The 16,463-nt window shown below is 46.6% G+C and overlaps 1 protein-coding gene across 11 annotated transcripts in view; it reads left to right on the top strand.

Annotated features, from left to right (window-relative positions):
* Nucleotides 1-16,463, top strand: part of adgrl2a (adhesion G protein-coupled receptor L2a) — a 905,078-nt gene that overhangs the window by 821,924 nt on the left and 66,691 nt on the right. For all 11 annotated transcript variants that reach the window (XM_069939357.1, XM_069939367.1, XM_069939363.1 and 8 more), the window contains 2 exons: nucleotides 3,414-3,597; nucleotides 15,056-15,178. In XM_069939357.1, the coding sequence (XP_069795458.1) occupies nucleotides 3,414-3,597; nucleotides 15,056-15,178 (307 nt within the window). The remainder of the gene's footprint in view (nucleotides 1-3,413; nucleotides 3,598-15,055; nucleotides 15,179-16,463) is intronic.

Below are 16,463 nucleotides of genomic sequence, written 5' to 3'. Positions count from 1 at the left end.
ACAGCACACATTTCCAGTGTTTAGACAGAACTTTTCCTCTCAATGTTGTTGGCCAGTGAAAAGCTCATGCTGGCATTCTGCATATTCTGTCTCCCATTGGCGAAGGGAAGAGATAAACCTAGAGACATGCAGAACCACAATCCTACATCTCCTGAGCAGTCCGCAGCCCAATAGTTTTCTAATTTCAGGTAATGGGTGCCTCCTCTCCTGTTACACTCCCCCTTCCCTTTGTTGTCCCCTTTCCAACCTATCCATTCTCATTCACCCTCACCTTTGGTGCCACCCCATCTCCCCACTGGATTCTTCTGCTCTCTCATCCCCCTTCCCACCCTCGCCAGTTCCGTTTGGCTCCTCTCTGCACCACCGTGCTCCTCAGATACCAGCACCAGCACCCAAATCACCCACTCCATTCTTGGTGGCTAATCTTCCTTCGCTGTCTTTCTTCTCGCCCTCTCTTTGTTTGGCACCTGTCAATCTTCTGCCTCTGTCCATCACAGAACATAGAATACTATAGCACGGTACAGGCTCTTTAGCCCTCAATGTCGTGCAGACCTAAATATACCAAAAAAAACCGTAACCCTCCCCACCTCATAACACTCTATTTTTCGTTCATCGATGGGCCTGTCTTAAGAGTCCCTTCAATACCCCTATTGTTCCAGCCTCCTCCACTGCCCTTGGCAGTGCATTCCAGGCCCCCACAACTCTCTGTGTAAAGGGAAAAGGATCCACTATTGTTATGTAATACTACATTTAGAATGTAACATAGATGAAATTCTTTAACTTTTCTCTACTGTAAGACAGACAGAGATGATGTCCCTGATATCTCCCCTAAACTTTCCTCCCATCACTTTGTACAGATGTCGTCTGGTGTTTGCTACATATGTCTTAGGGGTGTAAGGTGCTGCCTGCCTTATCTATGCCTCCCATAATCTTGTCAATCTCTATTAAGTCACTTTTCATCCTTCTTTGCTCCAAAAAGTCCCAGCTCTGCTAACCTTGCTTCATAAGGCATATTTTCCAATCCAGCCAACATCCTGGTAAACCTCTTCTGCCCTCCCTCCATCGCTTCCGCATCCTTTCCGTAATGAGGCAGCCAGAACTGAGCACAATATTCCAAGTGTGGTCTCGACAGAGATTTTTTTTAGAGCTGCAACGTTACCTCACTGCTTCTGAACTCAATTCATGAAGCTCAGCGTCCCACAGTCCTATCAACTCATGCCGCAACCTTGAAAGATCAGTGGATTTGGACCCCCAAGGTCCCTCTGCTCCTTTAAAATGTGAAGTTTAAGGCCACGGGCTCTGCCTTCACGTTTTCCCCGCCAAAAGGCATCACCTCACACTTAACCAGATTGAATTCCATCTACCATTTTTCCCGCCCAAGTTTCCAACCTATCTATGTCCTGTTGTGACCTGTACATTTCACCTCTCCCTGGTTCACCAACCCCGAGAGAGGCTCCTTTCTCACTCCTTCTCTGCATTCTTTTATCCCCGAAACATCGACCGTGCATCTGATGCTGTCTGACCCTCTAAGTTCCTCTAACAGATTGAGTTTGGAAGATTAACAAAAAAATACCTGCTGTGTTGTCTGTGTCTTAAGTATCTCCCACCTGCCTGAGAGATCAGCGTGACTGAAAATCTGGACAATGAGGATATGAAGATGGATGAAGCTAATTAACCTAAAGCTGACATGTTGCCAGGATAATTTTTTTCAAATCATTCGAGCAAGCACTGCATGAAAATCACTCTGTTTACATTTGTAATAAGTGCAAAGTTACTCAGACTGGTTATATTGATATTGATCAAAGAAGCTCCAACACAGAGATGAGGGAGGCTTTAGTTAACAATGTGAATGTGTGCCACAGCACAGTTTCTTCTGCTTAATTCGCTCTTGCTTTGACACCAGAGGACAGAATTGATTAACTGAGTAAACATCATTATTTTCTGGCAGGATTTGAATGGCCTCTGGTTATTTATTTCTCCCAATGTCTGATTTTCTTTCCCCGTGCTTAGGATGTTCGTCCTCGTCAGGTGCTGTCCCTCCCTCAAATCTACTATTAAAGGAAGAGAACTCAGGGACACTGCTTTGTGATGAGACCTTGCATGTCGTTAATTGCCTGTATCCCCTCCACAGCAAGAGTATGCCCATGGTTTAAATAAGGATCGATCGCCCTTGAAGGGATGTTAACTAGAAATCATCGCATGCACCATGTGTGCGCAGACTTCAGTCAGAGAATGGAAGGGTCCCAGAGACTCTCCATCTATTCCTCTCCCTCACTGATGCTCCATTCGTTTCATTCCCTCTCTATTTCTTGGGCAGGGCCTTGACCCAAAACATTGATGGTTTCTTCCTCCCAGCCCCACCCAACCAACCCCGCAGAAGATGGACCCTGCTGTGTTCCTCCAGCATTTTGGTTTATGCTTTATTTCCCACTCTCTGCTAAACCCGCAGCATCTCCTTGCATAAGAATCTGTCACGGTTTATATCTCCCTCGAGCTGTAGCTCCACCTCTCCCACCGTCTCTCTGATACCCTATCAGCTTTTGGTCCCACCTGAGCTTCTTTCCCCTTTCACATCCAGAATATTTTAGTCTCGACGAAGGATGCAAACCAACACATAAAACAGCAAAGAACCTATCTTTCGTCCCACGATGTTATGCCGATCTATGTAAACCTACTCCACAACAACCTAACCCAGTGGGTCTCAACCTTTTTTCTTTCCACTCACATCCCACTTTAAGTAATCCCTATGCCATCAGTGCTCTGTGATTAGTAAGGGATTGCTTAAGGTGGCATGTGGGTGGAAAGAAAAAGTTTGGAAACCTCTGTTTTAATCATACCTGATTGACTCGTTATGTGCACGGTTTCAGAACTCCAAAGGAAATGGGCCAATGACCATTTCTCTCAAGCCAAATATTTCAGTGACCATTGGATCTAGAGCAGTGATCCTCAACTTTCACTTCCCACTCACATCCCACCTTAAGTGATCATGTTGTGTCCAACCAAAAAGAACCTAGGCCTCTCATAACCTTCTATTTTGCTTCCATCCATGTGCCTGTCTAAGAGTCTCTTAAATTCACAGTGTTTCATCCTCCACCACCATCCCCAGCAAGGCATTCCAGGCACCCACAACTCTGTGTAACCTTGTTAAGAAATTTGCCGTTAACCAATTTTGGTTCTTCCAAAGGGCATCAGTTCATGCTGGTCTGGATTGAAAACATTGACTGACCATTTCTCACTACGGATACTGCCTGACATGCTGAATCCCTCCAGCCTCACTTTGCTTCAGATTCCAGCATCTGCAGCTTTTGTGTTTCTCTTGCAGCTTAAGGGGAGGGTCAGTGGGGAGGGTCGATTGTTATAGCAGGATGATACTGATGCAGGTCACTTCTCCCAAACCCAACCACCCTCCACAGGCCATCGTGGACACGGTAGACAACCTTCTGAGACCAGAGGCTCTGCGGTCCTGGAGGGACATGAATGTGACGGAACAGGCCCACGCCGCCACTCTGCTTCTCGACACCCTGGAGGAAGGAGCTTTCGTCCTGGCAGACAACCTGATTGAGCCGACCACCGTCACGGTGCCCAGCGAGAACATAGGTGAGTGGCTTCGTTTCTCCCCCAACCTCCAGCTCCTCATGGGACCTTCTCCTGGGCCACGGCAGAGGTGAATGGGGTTGCGTTTCCCAGGCACCTCTCAGCTCTGCTGCCAGATGTCCATGGGACAAATGGGATACAAGTTAGGTAACCATAGGCCAGTCAGTGCAACATCTGTCAGTGGGAAAATGTTTGAGGCTGTATTCAGGAAGAAACAGCAAGATATTTGGATAACAAGAAAATTCAGGAACTGTGATTGTAGTAAATACCCAAAATTGCTCAGCAGGTCACACAAGTGATGAAGGGCTCAGGCCCGAAACATCAGTTAGGGGCAGCACGGTTGGTGTAGCGGTTAGCGTAATGCCATTACAGCGCCAGCAATCGGGGTTCAAATCCCGCGCTGCCTGTGAGGAGTATGTACGTTCTCCCTGTGTCTGCGTGGATTTTACCCGGGGGCTCCAGTTTTCTCCCACCGTTCGAAACATGCCAGGGATGTAGGTTAATCGGGTGTAAGTTGTGCGCTACGGGCTCGTGGGCCAACGTGGCCTGTTACCGTGCCGTATGTCTAAATTTAAATTTATATATCTTCTCCTCCTATGGACACTGCAGAACTGCTGAGTCTCTCCAGTACTTTTGTGTATTGAAGATATCTGGGTAGAAATTGTTTCATCAAGCACATGCAGGGAGGAGAGGTCAAATTTAATTAACTGGAGTTAACAGGAGCAGTGGATAGAGGGGACCTGATGGATGTAGTAGATTTTTGAGAAGGCATTTGATGAGGTGCTATACAAGATGCATGGAGTTGGGGACATGGGTAGAGGACTGGTTAACCAACAGAAGGCAGAGATAAATGCATGTTTCTCCGATTGGCCATCAGTGGCGAGGGGATATACATGAATATCTTGGAAGAGGGGACCAAGTTTGCACATGATACAGAATTGGGTGGAAAGTCAAACTGTGTAGAGGTCACGGGGAGACTGAAAGAGAGATCAGTGGAGTGAATGGGCAAAGGTCTGGCAGATGGACTCCAATGTTCATGACAAGAGGAAGAACTCGTCGTCATAATCAGAATGTCAGATTATGCAGTTGGGGACAGCGAGTCAAGTAGAACATTGAATGCTACAGCACAGAAAACAGGCCATTCATCCCTTCTAGTCTGTGCTGACCATTATTCTGCTAGTCCCATCGACCGGATCTCATTCTATAATCCTCCAGACCTCTCCCATCCATGTATCTATCCAATTTATTCTTAAAACTCAAGATCGAACCCGCTTTTACCACATCAGATGGCATCTCATTCCACACTCCCACCACTCTCTGAGTGAAGAACTTCCCCTTAATGTTCCCCCCCTAAACTTTTCCCCTTTCAGCTTAAAACTATAAAAAATTTCTCCACAGCTCTTCCAAGACTTACCAAACAGGCAACACCTTTTGGTAGCACCAGTCCATACTCAAAACTCTGGAAAGAGATTGGAAGCCATGAGCTTCTGACACACAGATAAGTCAAGTTTATTGTCATCTGATTCTACAAGTACAACCCATTGAAACAGCGTTCTCTGGTCCTCGGTGCAAAACACACAGACATACAACCAGACACAACACACATAGAGACATATATATGCAGAGCAAGTATTTCATCTATACAAATAAATAAATATTGTTCCATGAATATGAGAGTCATGGGTGGTTAGTGTGAGCAGTTTCTTTGGTCGTTCAGCATTCTCATTTCCCATGGGAAGAAGCTGTTCTTCACCCTGGGGGTGCTGGCTCTGATCCTCCTGTATCTCTTCTCCCATGGGAGCAGCTGAAAGATGCTGTGTGCAGGGTGGAAGGGGTCTTCAGAGAAGCTGCTCTCCCTCTTCAGACAACAATCCCGGTCGATCTCATTGATGAGGGGGGAAGGGAGACTTCAGTGATCCTCCCTGCCACTCATTGTCCTGTGCATTGACCTCTGATCCATTTCACTGCAGCAATCATACTACATTGTGATGTAGCCAACCAGGACGCTCTTGATAGCGCTCCCGTAGAAGGTTAACATAAAGGTGGCCAGTAGCCTTGCCCGCTTCAATCTTCTCAGGAAGTGCAGTCGCTGTGGTGCCTTCCTGACACGATAGGTCACTAAAGCGAACTCTGAGAAACTTGGTGCTCTCACTGGGACTGAGATACGATTGTCTCCTCAGTCCTCCACCTTCCCTGCTGGTTGAGCTGTAGGGTGGGCACGCATGACATTTGCGCCCTTGGCGAAAAGCTGAGGGTGACATCAAGATGGCAAGATCTAGATCAATTGGAGAAGTGGGCCAAGGAGTGCCAGGTGGAATTTCACTCAGACAAGTGTGAGATATTGCACTTTGCTCAGTTAAACCAGAGGAAGGGGGCCTGGAGAAGTGTAGAGAGACCTAGAGATGCAAGTACAGTCATCCGGAATTAAGCAACCAACAGCCTCAAGCAACTGGCAATGAAAATAGTAGAAAATAAATAGATGAAAAAAACGGCTTTAAAATGGTGCAATTCACCGTTAGTTTGCCAATTGAGTAACACAATCTCAAGCATCTGGAAAATTCACTTATCCTACATCTATCAATCCCCATAAACTATACTGTGCATAGTTTCCTGAAAGTGGTGACATAGGTAGAAAGGGTGCTGATGAAGGTGTTTGTCGTGCTGGCCTCCATTGGTCAGGGAGTTGCGTACAGGTGCAGGAACACCATTGTGCAACCCTACAAGACGTTGGCAAGACCGCACTTGGAATATTGTCTGCATTTCTGGTCATCCAGCTAGAGGAAAGATGTCATATTGCAATAAAGGATGCAGAAAAGATCCATCACATGTTACCTGGACTGGAGGGCTTGAGTTAGAAGGAGAAATGTGATAGGCTGGACATTTTCTGCCTGGGCGCAGATGGTTTGAGGATGGACCTTCTGCAGGTGTATAAAATTATGAATTAAGGCATAGGTGGTTTTCCCTATCTTTTTGCTAGAGGGGAAAGGTTTAAGATGGACCTGAGGGGCACCTTTTTCGTATACAACCAGGCAGAGGAAGAGATAAAGGTGGGGACAGTTGTTCTCTTTAAAAGACTTTTAGAAGACTTTTAGAAATGTATGTGAATCGGAAAGCTTTGGAGAGATTTGCAAGCAAGTGGGACATGCTCAGGTGGACGGTTTCTTCAGCGTAGGCTGAAGGGCCTGTTTCTGGGCAGCAAAACCTCATGAGCTGGCCTTGGGTGGGCAAAGTAATTTGCAAATCAGACAGCTTTTCAAAGCCCGCTGAAAGAAAACACCTGTTCATAAGTAAGTTCAACATCTGGAAGAGGTCAGAGTCAGCAGATAATCGCATCTCAGTCTTGCAGTTCCACAGAATTCATTTTAGATCTTTCAGCCCTGCAGTTCAAGAGTAATCATTTGGCATAGACTAGAAGGGCCAAAGGACCTATTTTTGTGCTCCAGTGTTCAGTGACTTCTGCCAACGCAATCAGAGGGGGCTCTTTTGCAAAGCGTTCCCTCCGTCTGAATACTTTCTGTAAACTGGCACTGTTCACTCCAGGCTAACAGAGGTAAAACACAAAAGTCTGCAAACACCCTGACTGAAGTGAAAACACAATGCTGTAGAAACTCAGCAGGTCAAACCATATCCTTTGTACCACAAAAATAAAGATATAAACCTTGACAAAGATAATACCTTGACGAAGGGCTCAAGCCCGAAATGTTGGTGATGCTTATCTGTTTGTCCTGTTGAATTTCTCTAGCGTTGTATTTTTACCTGGCTCACGGAATCCAATTGCCAGTCAAACACTTATAGTTGTTTCAGAGATGGACTCCATCGCATCCACAACAGAAGAACTGCAGTAGCCAATGGGCTGTCCAAATCGTCTCTGGGGTCATGACACTAGAATGGACATGATACTGGTTATATTTCATCGCAAGAGAGCAAGATTTAACCAGCAGCTGCCTTCAACCTGCCCAGCGATTTAATCTGATTGTGGCCTCATCTTTTATTCCAGTTCCCCATCAGTTCCTTAGCTTCCATAACTCAGGGTAGAAAATTACAGCAATACCACACCCTTATGGAGCTCTTGAATTTAATTTACACGTAGAGCCCAGTAACAGGCCCATGAGCCCATGCCACCCAATTGACCTACAAGCCCCGTACGTTTTCGGATGGTGAGCGGAAACCGGAGCACCCAGAGGAAACTCACACAGAAGAGCGTACGCACTCCTTAAAGACAAGGCCTTCAGCTCATCTGAGCTAGTTGGCCTGGGTCTGGCTCATATCCCTCCAAACATTTCCTATCCACGTACCCGTCCAAGAAGCTTTTAAATGTCTGTCACTTTGTCTGACAGCTCGTTCCACAGAGAGAGGTGGCCCTCAGGTCGCTTTTAAACCCCCACCCCCACCACCCCACTCCTTTACCTTAAATATTTGTCCTCTAGTTTTAGGTTCCCTTACTGTGGGGAAATAAAGACTGTGACTAGAAATGTTTCAGGTGACATTTAGGAGCAATCCTAACTATCTTTCTCCACCTCCTTATCTGTCCAAAATCCTTAACCTGCTTCACCAATTCCCTGGTGGTCGCCTGTCCAACCCCTCTCACCCTGACCTCTCTTCGTGAGGGACTCCGACCGGAAACACTGACCATCCTTTCTCTCCCGCCCACGCTGAGCTCTTCCGGCCAGTTGTTTTCAACTGTTCGGGGAAAGATGCAGCGCTGGGGATGGTGGGGGGGGGCTTAATGGTTACTTGTAGGTGACAATTTTGTTCAATGGGATAATTACTGAGGAATCCATTGTCAGGAAGATCTGGCCCACCAGATATTTCTGCAGAAGTCGTAAGTGTATTTTAAAAAGAACTTAGTTATAAATCTCAGAGGGGAGGAAAACAATAAGGGAATGTACCCAGTCGAGGTGTCAGTGACAAATGGCACCAGGAGGAAATCTGTCTCCATTTGTGCTTCACGAATTACATTCAGACTGCAAAAATATATTCAATAAGTGGCATTGTTCTTTTTTTTGGTGGGGGGGGGTGGTGTCTGCCAGTGTTTTTTTTCGTTTCTAATTAACTGCAAGGCTGGAAGGCAAACTCCGCATGATTTCACTGCTGAGATTGCATTACACAGTGCGTGAGGTGGTGCTGCATGATTTGTAATCCAGAATGTGTAACTTCTCACTTCGCTCTCGCCCTCCCCCACCAACACAGCCGGTGTGAGAATTTGAAATGAGCTCCGTGTTCCAAAGAAAAAGGCAATCAAAAGCAAAGTGAGCGTGAAGTTGTTGGATTGCAGTTAACGTTCCCACAGGTTCACTAATATCCTTGAGGGAAAGAAACCAGTCTTCCTTACTTTGGATTTGTATCTGGATTCAGTCCCATACTTAAATTGTATTTGCTTTCTGGAAAGGGAAAGGTACCATTATTGTCATATTTTAGAATATAACACACAGGAAACTCCTTAACTTTTGTCTGCCGTAAGGCAGACTGTAGCCCCTTTCACACTTGCATCCCAGTAAATTGGCCCTTCAGTGTCCCGGGATAGGAATGGGGGTTTGGCCTTTCACACTAGACCACTCCTAACTGGGACACTGAACACTTTCACACTTGCAAGGGTCTAACTTTAATCGGAAGTGCCTGCAATGCAATTACCCGTTTCACACTTGCCTGATCTCAACGCCGGCACCTGCAGACACCGGGGATTGTACTAGGGGTCGAGGCCGACAACCCCCGGCGTGAGAGGACATCATCTGACGTCAGCATTGAGCAGATTTTGCTTTCACACTTTAAAGGCCGATTGGCATTCGATTTCTGGGATCACTGGCAAGTGTGAAAGGAGCTAGAGATTCGCCACTTTGTCCAGCGCCCCTCACAGAAACCTACAGCACCTGGTGGCCCCTCCAAACACTGGCCAGTCCTGAGCCTGCCAAGCTTCTGAGTAATTTTGGGTTTGACTGAACCACGCTGCCAAATCCTCAACCCTTGGTGGATTGGACAATGGGCCATGTGCCAGAGTCGTGAGAGTCATCCAACGCGTAAAAATGTCAACGCCCACCCTTTGCTCACTTAATAGAGGTCTGAGAGGCATAGATAAGGTAGACGGCCAGTGCCTTATTCCAAGGGCGGGAGTAGCAAGCACCGCAGGACATCTGTCCCAAAGTGAAGGAAGGAAGCTTTAGGGGAGACATCAGGGGCGGCGATGGAGGCTAGAAAATTAGGGCCATATTATAGGGAACATTAGACGCTGCTGAGAACAAGCTCTAAGAGGCAACAGAGGAGACAGGGAGCACCTTCTGCCCCTCCAGGCCTCACCTGCCAAGTATGTGGCAAGCAGAGCCTGTCAAGGATCGGCCTGTACAGCCACTACAGGAGGCACCTATCAAAGCCCCCACAAACTGACTGAAAGGGGCCATCACCATCCTATGGGATGGACAGCCAGAAGAAGGGGGAGACAAGAGGGTCCTCAACAGGCACATGGATAAAAGAAAAATAGTGGGTTAAGAGGTAGCAAGCGTTTAGTTTTATTTTGGGTAGGAATGTAGAAATTGGCACAAGATTGAGAGCTAATCCCATGCCCATACTAGGACCATTACCTCTTCCTTAACTATCTATCTGTTTAAATGCCTGTTAAACAGTGACTGTATCTGATTCCACCACTTCCTCTGGCAGCATGTTCTAGATATCAAATAATCACTGTGCTTTTTTAAAACAATGCTCCCCTCTGAACTTCTCCCCTTTCACCTTAACTTTGAAGGGGCACAGAGGGCATAGCAGTACCAGCAATCAGGACAGGGGTTCGAATCCCACACTGTGTGTAAGGCGTTGGTAGATTCTCCCCGTGCTTTCCCCGGGGGGCTCCAGTTTCCTCCCACCATTCAAAATGTACCAGGAGTGTAGGTTAATTGGGTGTAAATTGAGCAGCACGAGACACCTGACCCGAAATGGCCTGTTACCGTCCTGTATGTCTATACCTATAGCCATTTACAAACTGGGGCTGCTCAGCACCCGTGCATCTTACCCGTGTAGCGGGCCCCTGCAGCTCCTTACACACTGGACCCTGAATTGCGTGGAGGAACAGCAGAGTCAGGGCCGGGCGAGAACACTGTCAGGGTTGGGGGAGCGGAGTGGGCTGACAGGGGAGTGGAGTGGGCTGGTGGGGAGCAGAGTTGGGGCACGAGCAATGGTCGTCCTTCTTACCCATAATTCTCCCACACTAATGGAACCGCTCTGGAGTTCCAGTGGCATGGGTAAGGAAGACAGACATTGCACGCAAGCGCTGACGTCATTTTCTACCCGGGCAGCCATCGATCGCTTACAAATTGACCAACAGCAGCTGCATGGTGCGTGTACACGGGTAGACAATCCACCTCCAGGGTGTTTTGCCTACTCGTGCAGTTTATTTAAATTCTACCCACCAATTTGGCCTATACTCGTTAGAATTTAAGGGAATGGTGGGGGAGGGGGAGTCTCTGAAACATTTCAAATGTTGAAAGGCATTCACAGGGAAGATGTAGGGAGGTTGTTCCCCGTGGTGGGAGAGTCTAGGACAAGATGGCACAACTTCAGGATTGAAGGGCATCCACTTAGAACAAAGATCCAGGGGAATTTCTTCAGCCAGAGGGACATAAATCTGTGGAATTTATTGTTACAGGAGATTGTGGAGGCCAAATCATTGGGTGCATTTAAAACAGTGATTGATAGGTTCTTGATTAACCAGGGCATCAAAGGCTATTGAAGTCAGTCTCCTGGTGAATCTTCGGTGAATCTCCTTTGAACTCTCTCCAGCCCAACCACATTCTTCCTCTCATGTGGTAAACAGAACTGCACACAATATTCCAAACAGCCTAACCAGTAGAATGAAGGGAGTTCTGTGGGATTTTCTCTCTCACTGCTCTCCATCTGTAACCCCTGCTACTCTCATCCCCTCCCTCCCTTCTCCACCTATCATCTCCTGCCCTACCACCCCCTCCTGTGCATTTGTTCTAATGCTTGCCGGCATTTTCTCATACTTTAATGAAGGGCTCAAGCCCGAAACGTCAGTTATGTGTCTCAGCCTCTGGTACATGAAGGGCATTGTTTGACCTGCTGAGTTTCTCCTGCATTTTGTGTTTTTACCAGTAGAGTGAACGGTAGGCCTGATGACAATTGCTACTTCTTGCCATCTCTCCAACTGCCCTTCTCTGACTGAAGAACCTGGCAGAAAAGGCTGGCGAGACTGGTGACGTCTTAGCAACAAAGATTGATTGACGAGCACAAAAGTTTTGTTGCTCCAAGTTTAGTTCTAAAAATCAGTGTGGAAGGAGACCATTCTGCCCGGAATGCCAATGTTATCCCTTGACAAAAAAACCTGATCAGCACTCCCACCATTGAAATGAGCTCCGATTCAAGCATTAATCTAATTCCCTATTTGCAAGTCAATTTCCAGGTCCCCGGACACAATGCATCACAGGACAGAAAACTAAAAAGCTGGAAAGACACAATTTCAAGGTCAGGTTTATTCGCATGTTCCAAGGTGGAGTGGAGGTTTTTTTGCGAGCAGACCAGTAGTTATCCTGTACATAATACAACTACGGTACAGTACAGAAGTGCAGAGTTACAGAGAGCTGAAGACCTCCATGTCTCTTATTGTATGCTCTGACAGGACCCTTATTGTATGCTCTGACATTCAAGTTCATGCCCTTATTCATCACCAATGATACCCTCAATCATGTATTATTTTGAATCACCTCAAAGACTGAGCGTCCACATTACGCTGGGATAGAGAATTCCAAGAATTCACACCCCTCTTGACTTTCTCCTCATCTTATACTGGAGCCTAGGGCATTACAGCACAGAAACAGGCCCTTCAGCCCTTCTAGTCTGTGCCAAATATTTTTCTGCCTAGTCACACTGACCTGCACCCGGCCATATCCTGCCCCTGCCATCCATGTACCTGTCCAAATTCTTCTTAAATGTCAAAACTGCCAATTCAGCTGGTAAACATGTGAAGAAATCCCCTTGAATGTTCCCTTTAACTTTCTCCCCTTTCCCTCTTAACCCACGTCCTCTAGTTCTTATCTCACCCAACCTCAGCAGAAAAAAAGCCCCTTGTACCCACGTGGCACAGTCAATGTGAAAAAGATGCTGGAGCAACTCAACAGGTCAGGCACTGTCATGGAGGGGGGGAAGGAATGGTCGACATTGGGAGTCAAGACCCCACATCAGGACAGAGAGGAGAGAGGAAGATGGCCCATATGAAGCGGGGAGGAGGAGGAGGGATGAAACAGGGGCTGAGAGCTGATGGGTGTGCAATCATCCCTCACCTTTCCTCAGTCTACTCGCGACCAATCTGCCCGTGCCCCCAGAATAAGATCATCACTGGGATTATAGTTGGATGTAGTTGGCAGAGATGGAACACAATGAGAATCTTGCCATAATTAAACTAAGTTCTTTTCAAGGCGTTAATAACTAAATGGCAATATTAGTACAATGTTAAGGTTGCTGGACCAACAGCTAACAGGGCATGGGCCATTTATCTGGCATTCCCATCAACCGCAAACTCAAATAACCAGCGGGGGTGGGGGGAAGAATCGAAGAAATAAATAAATATTTTTAAGAATAATAAATAAAGTTTGAAATAAAAGTTTACAATTTTAAATGTTCTCCAAAGCAACACACAACCCCCTGGGGAGCAAATATTCAGCCGGCGGAGCGCCCCCGGCCGGGCTCTGCCCCCAGCACCTGTTTGAACAAAGTTGGGATTGAATGAAATGGCAACGCCCAGGATGAAGGGCCGGCCAATGCCGCTGGGCCGACTCTCCCGAAGTGTCTCCCTACCCCTGCCTCGTGAGAGCCTTTATTAATGTTAAATATATTAGTGCGGCTTTATGGGTCAACTTGGGGGTCAGTGGGTCCGATAGCGTGGCAGTTAGCGCCAGCCTCAAGGGTTCAAATTTAAATTTACATGTTGTAAGCTACAGAAATTACTTGATTAAAGAGAACTTTGCATAATTAAAGACTTCATTATTGATTTTTTTTCCGAATTACTTAACATTTTGCACTGTCTTTTAGTCTTTTAAATGGTGTATTAGGCAGTGTAAAAATGAGTCTCAATCCACCAGAAAGTTTCTATTTCCTAGATCCACGATCCCCGTAGGTGCCAGATAATGGGGATTTTACTGTAGTTTGGAAAGTTTAAACCAGTGGTTCTCAACCTTCCCTTCCCACTTACATCCCACCTGAAGCGATCCTTTACTAATCACAGAGCGTTGATGGCAGAGGGATTACTTCAGGTAGGATGTGAGTGGAAAGAAAAATGTTGAGAACCGCTGATTTAAATATTAATCTGAAGTTAAGTGAACAAAGAGAAGCTGGTGGAGTTCTGTACAAAATTATTTAACTCTGTACAAAATTATTTAATTGTTAATTTAATTTTGACATACATCAGGGTAACAAGCCATTCCGATCCATGAGCCCGTGCCATCCCAATTAACCTACGGTACTGGGATTTTTAGTGCGTGGAGGGGGTGGGGAAACCGGTGCACCCAGAGGAAACCCATGCGGACACAAGAATGTACAAACTTGTTACAGTCAGCCCTGGATTTGGACCCCACTTTCTGGCACTCTAACAGCATTCGCGCTAACCACTACGCGAAGTGTGCCGGCCTGTTATGCAAGCAGGCTTTTTCCACTGAGGTGAGGTGAGGTAAAAATGGAAGGGCAGTACAATTGGCGGAGTGACTAGTGCAATGCTGTTATCGTGCCAGCGATCGGGGCTGGAGTTGGTATGTGGGTTTAATCTGGGGTTCCAGTTTCCACCCACCCTTCAAAACGTACCGGGGATTGGGCAACATGGGCTCATGGGCTGAAACGGCTTGTTTCCGTGCTGCAAGTCCAAATTTAAAAGTTTTTTAAAAAAAAACAAGAGGACATGGGTTAAGGGAGAAAGGGGAGAAATTTAAAGGGAACATGAAGGGAAACCTCTTCACGCAGAGAATGGTGGGAGTGTGGAATGAGCTGCCAGACGAACTGGTAAACGCAGGCTCAGTTTTGACATTCAAGAAATATTTGGACAGGTACATGGATGGGAGGGATGTGCAGACCCATGGTCCAAGTGCAGGTCAGTGGGACTAGGCAGATTAGAAGGGCCGATGAGCCTGTTTCTGTGCCGAAGTGCCCTAGGGTTCGAGGATGCAGCCTGACCCGCTGCACCCTTCCAGCTTCACTATATTCCCTCGAGATTTCCATCATCTGCAGTTTTTGAGTTCCTCGATCTGAGATTGAAGCTTTTTTCAGTCTCACTAACCAGAGCATCATGAACGTAGTTATGGGTGGAAAGTTGCCATTTTCACCTTGTCTGGGACAACATTCAACTCTGGACCCAACAACATCTCTTCAATTCAGAGCATGTGTCAACAAAAGATCAGTAACTTGAGTGTAGAAAACCTACTAACAAGTCTCCTTGATTTCTCTCCACTCACTTTTCCGGAAATGGCTCACGCAGTCCTGGAGGTTGGTGTGCACAGCACAGAAGGCCAAGTGAAGGATCTAAAATTTCCACAGGGCTACATGGGAGGAAACTCCATTCAACTTTCCGGCAACACCATTAAGCAGAACAGTCGGACGGGTAAGTGTGGTCCTCAAAAAGACTATCGAGGAATTCTCATGTGATTAAGAAGGATGGGAATACTTATCAGGACAGGTAGCATTTGTGAGGGCAGAAATGATGCTAATTTAGTGTTTCCCTCCTGAGTTGCTGGCTGACCAGCCGATTATTTCCAGTGTTTTCTGCTCCAATCTTAACATTTACCTTTTGTTTCCTTTAAAGAGAAAATAATTTGGGTTTCCGTGGTCTCATCTACTGCCAGACTGAAAACGTCTGCAAATTGGAGGAAGTACTCCTCATATTCCATCTGGGCACCCTCCAAACAAATGACATTAACATCCACTACTTCGGTTTCCATTACCCACCCCTTTCGCTATGCCATAGGTGCTCTGTGGTTAGTAAGGGATTACTTAAGGTGGCATGTAAGTGGAAAAAAAAAGGTTGAGAATCACTCCCCTAACCTTAAGTCTCATACCCTCCAGCTCTGCATTGACAGAGCTTCTCCCGCTCAACTCTCACCTTTCCTCTCCTATCCAATTGCGGTTGTTTTCCCTGTTGCCCTGCACTACTGCTCTTTCGCCCCTCCTCTCTCTGCCCATTAATTCTGGTCCCCGCCTTCATTTTGCACTCGTTATGTGCACGGTTTCAGAACTCCAAAGGAAATGGGCCAATCATCATTTTTATCAGGCAGAATATTTCAGTGACAGTTGGGTCTAAAGCAGTGATTCTCAGCCTTCCCTTCCCACCCACATCCCACCTTAAGCCATCCCTCACTGATCGCAGAGCAGCAATGACACGGGGATCACTTAAAGTGGGATGTGAGTAGAAAGGAAAAGGTTGAGAACCACTGGTCTAGACATTTTGTTCTGAAGTGGCACTTTGAGAGTTGTCCCCCGAACGTGACCGATAAACATTTGTGTTCTGTGTGGGTGTGAAAGGGAATCCGGAGTAACGAACAACCTGCCAGGGGACCTCGACGGGTCGAAACTGGTCAGTGGGAGGAAAGGAATGGCGACTGCTTTGGCCTGGGATGCTTTGGTCCACTTTCCTCTTCTCTCACACAACCCAAAGAGTTCTCCCAGTAGATTTTACATTGCTCTAGATTCAATCACTGGCCGTCTCCAGTGTTTCTCTAGTTTGCTACTTCACTGTTAAAATTAGTACGTTTAAACAAGAAATTTGGAGTTGAAGTAAGCACACAGATGTTTGGGAGAGACTCAGCAAAACGCTGCACGACCTGCTGAGTTCCCCCAGGAATGTCTGTGTCTTCCAAAAGGAATATTTTTCTATTTTCTTTTTAATTAGT

This window comes from Narcine bancroftii, chromosome 5 (genome assembly GCF_036971445.1).
Source record: "Narcine bancroftii isolate sNarBan1 chromosome 5, sNarBan1.hap1, whole genome shotgun sequence".
In the NCBI taxonomy this organism is placed as follows: domain Eukaryota; kingdom Metazoa; phylum Chordata; class Chondrichthyes; order Torpediniformes; family Narcinidae; genus Narcine; species Narcine bancroftii.
The sequence above is the reverse complement of the archived record's forward strand: the minus strand, read 5'-3'. Positions and strand labels throughout refer to the sequence as shown.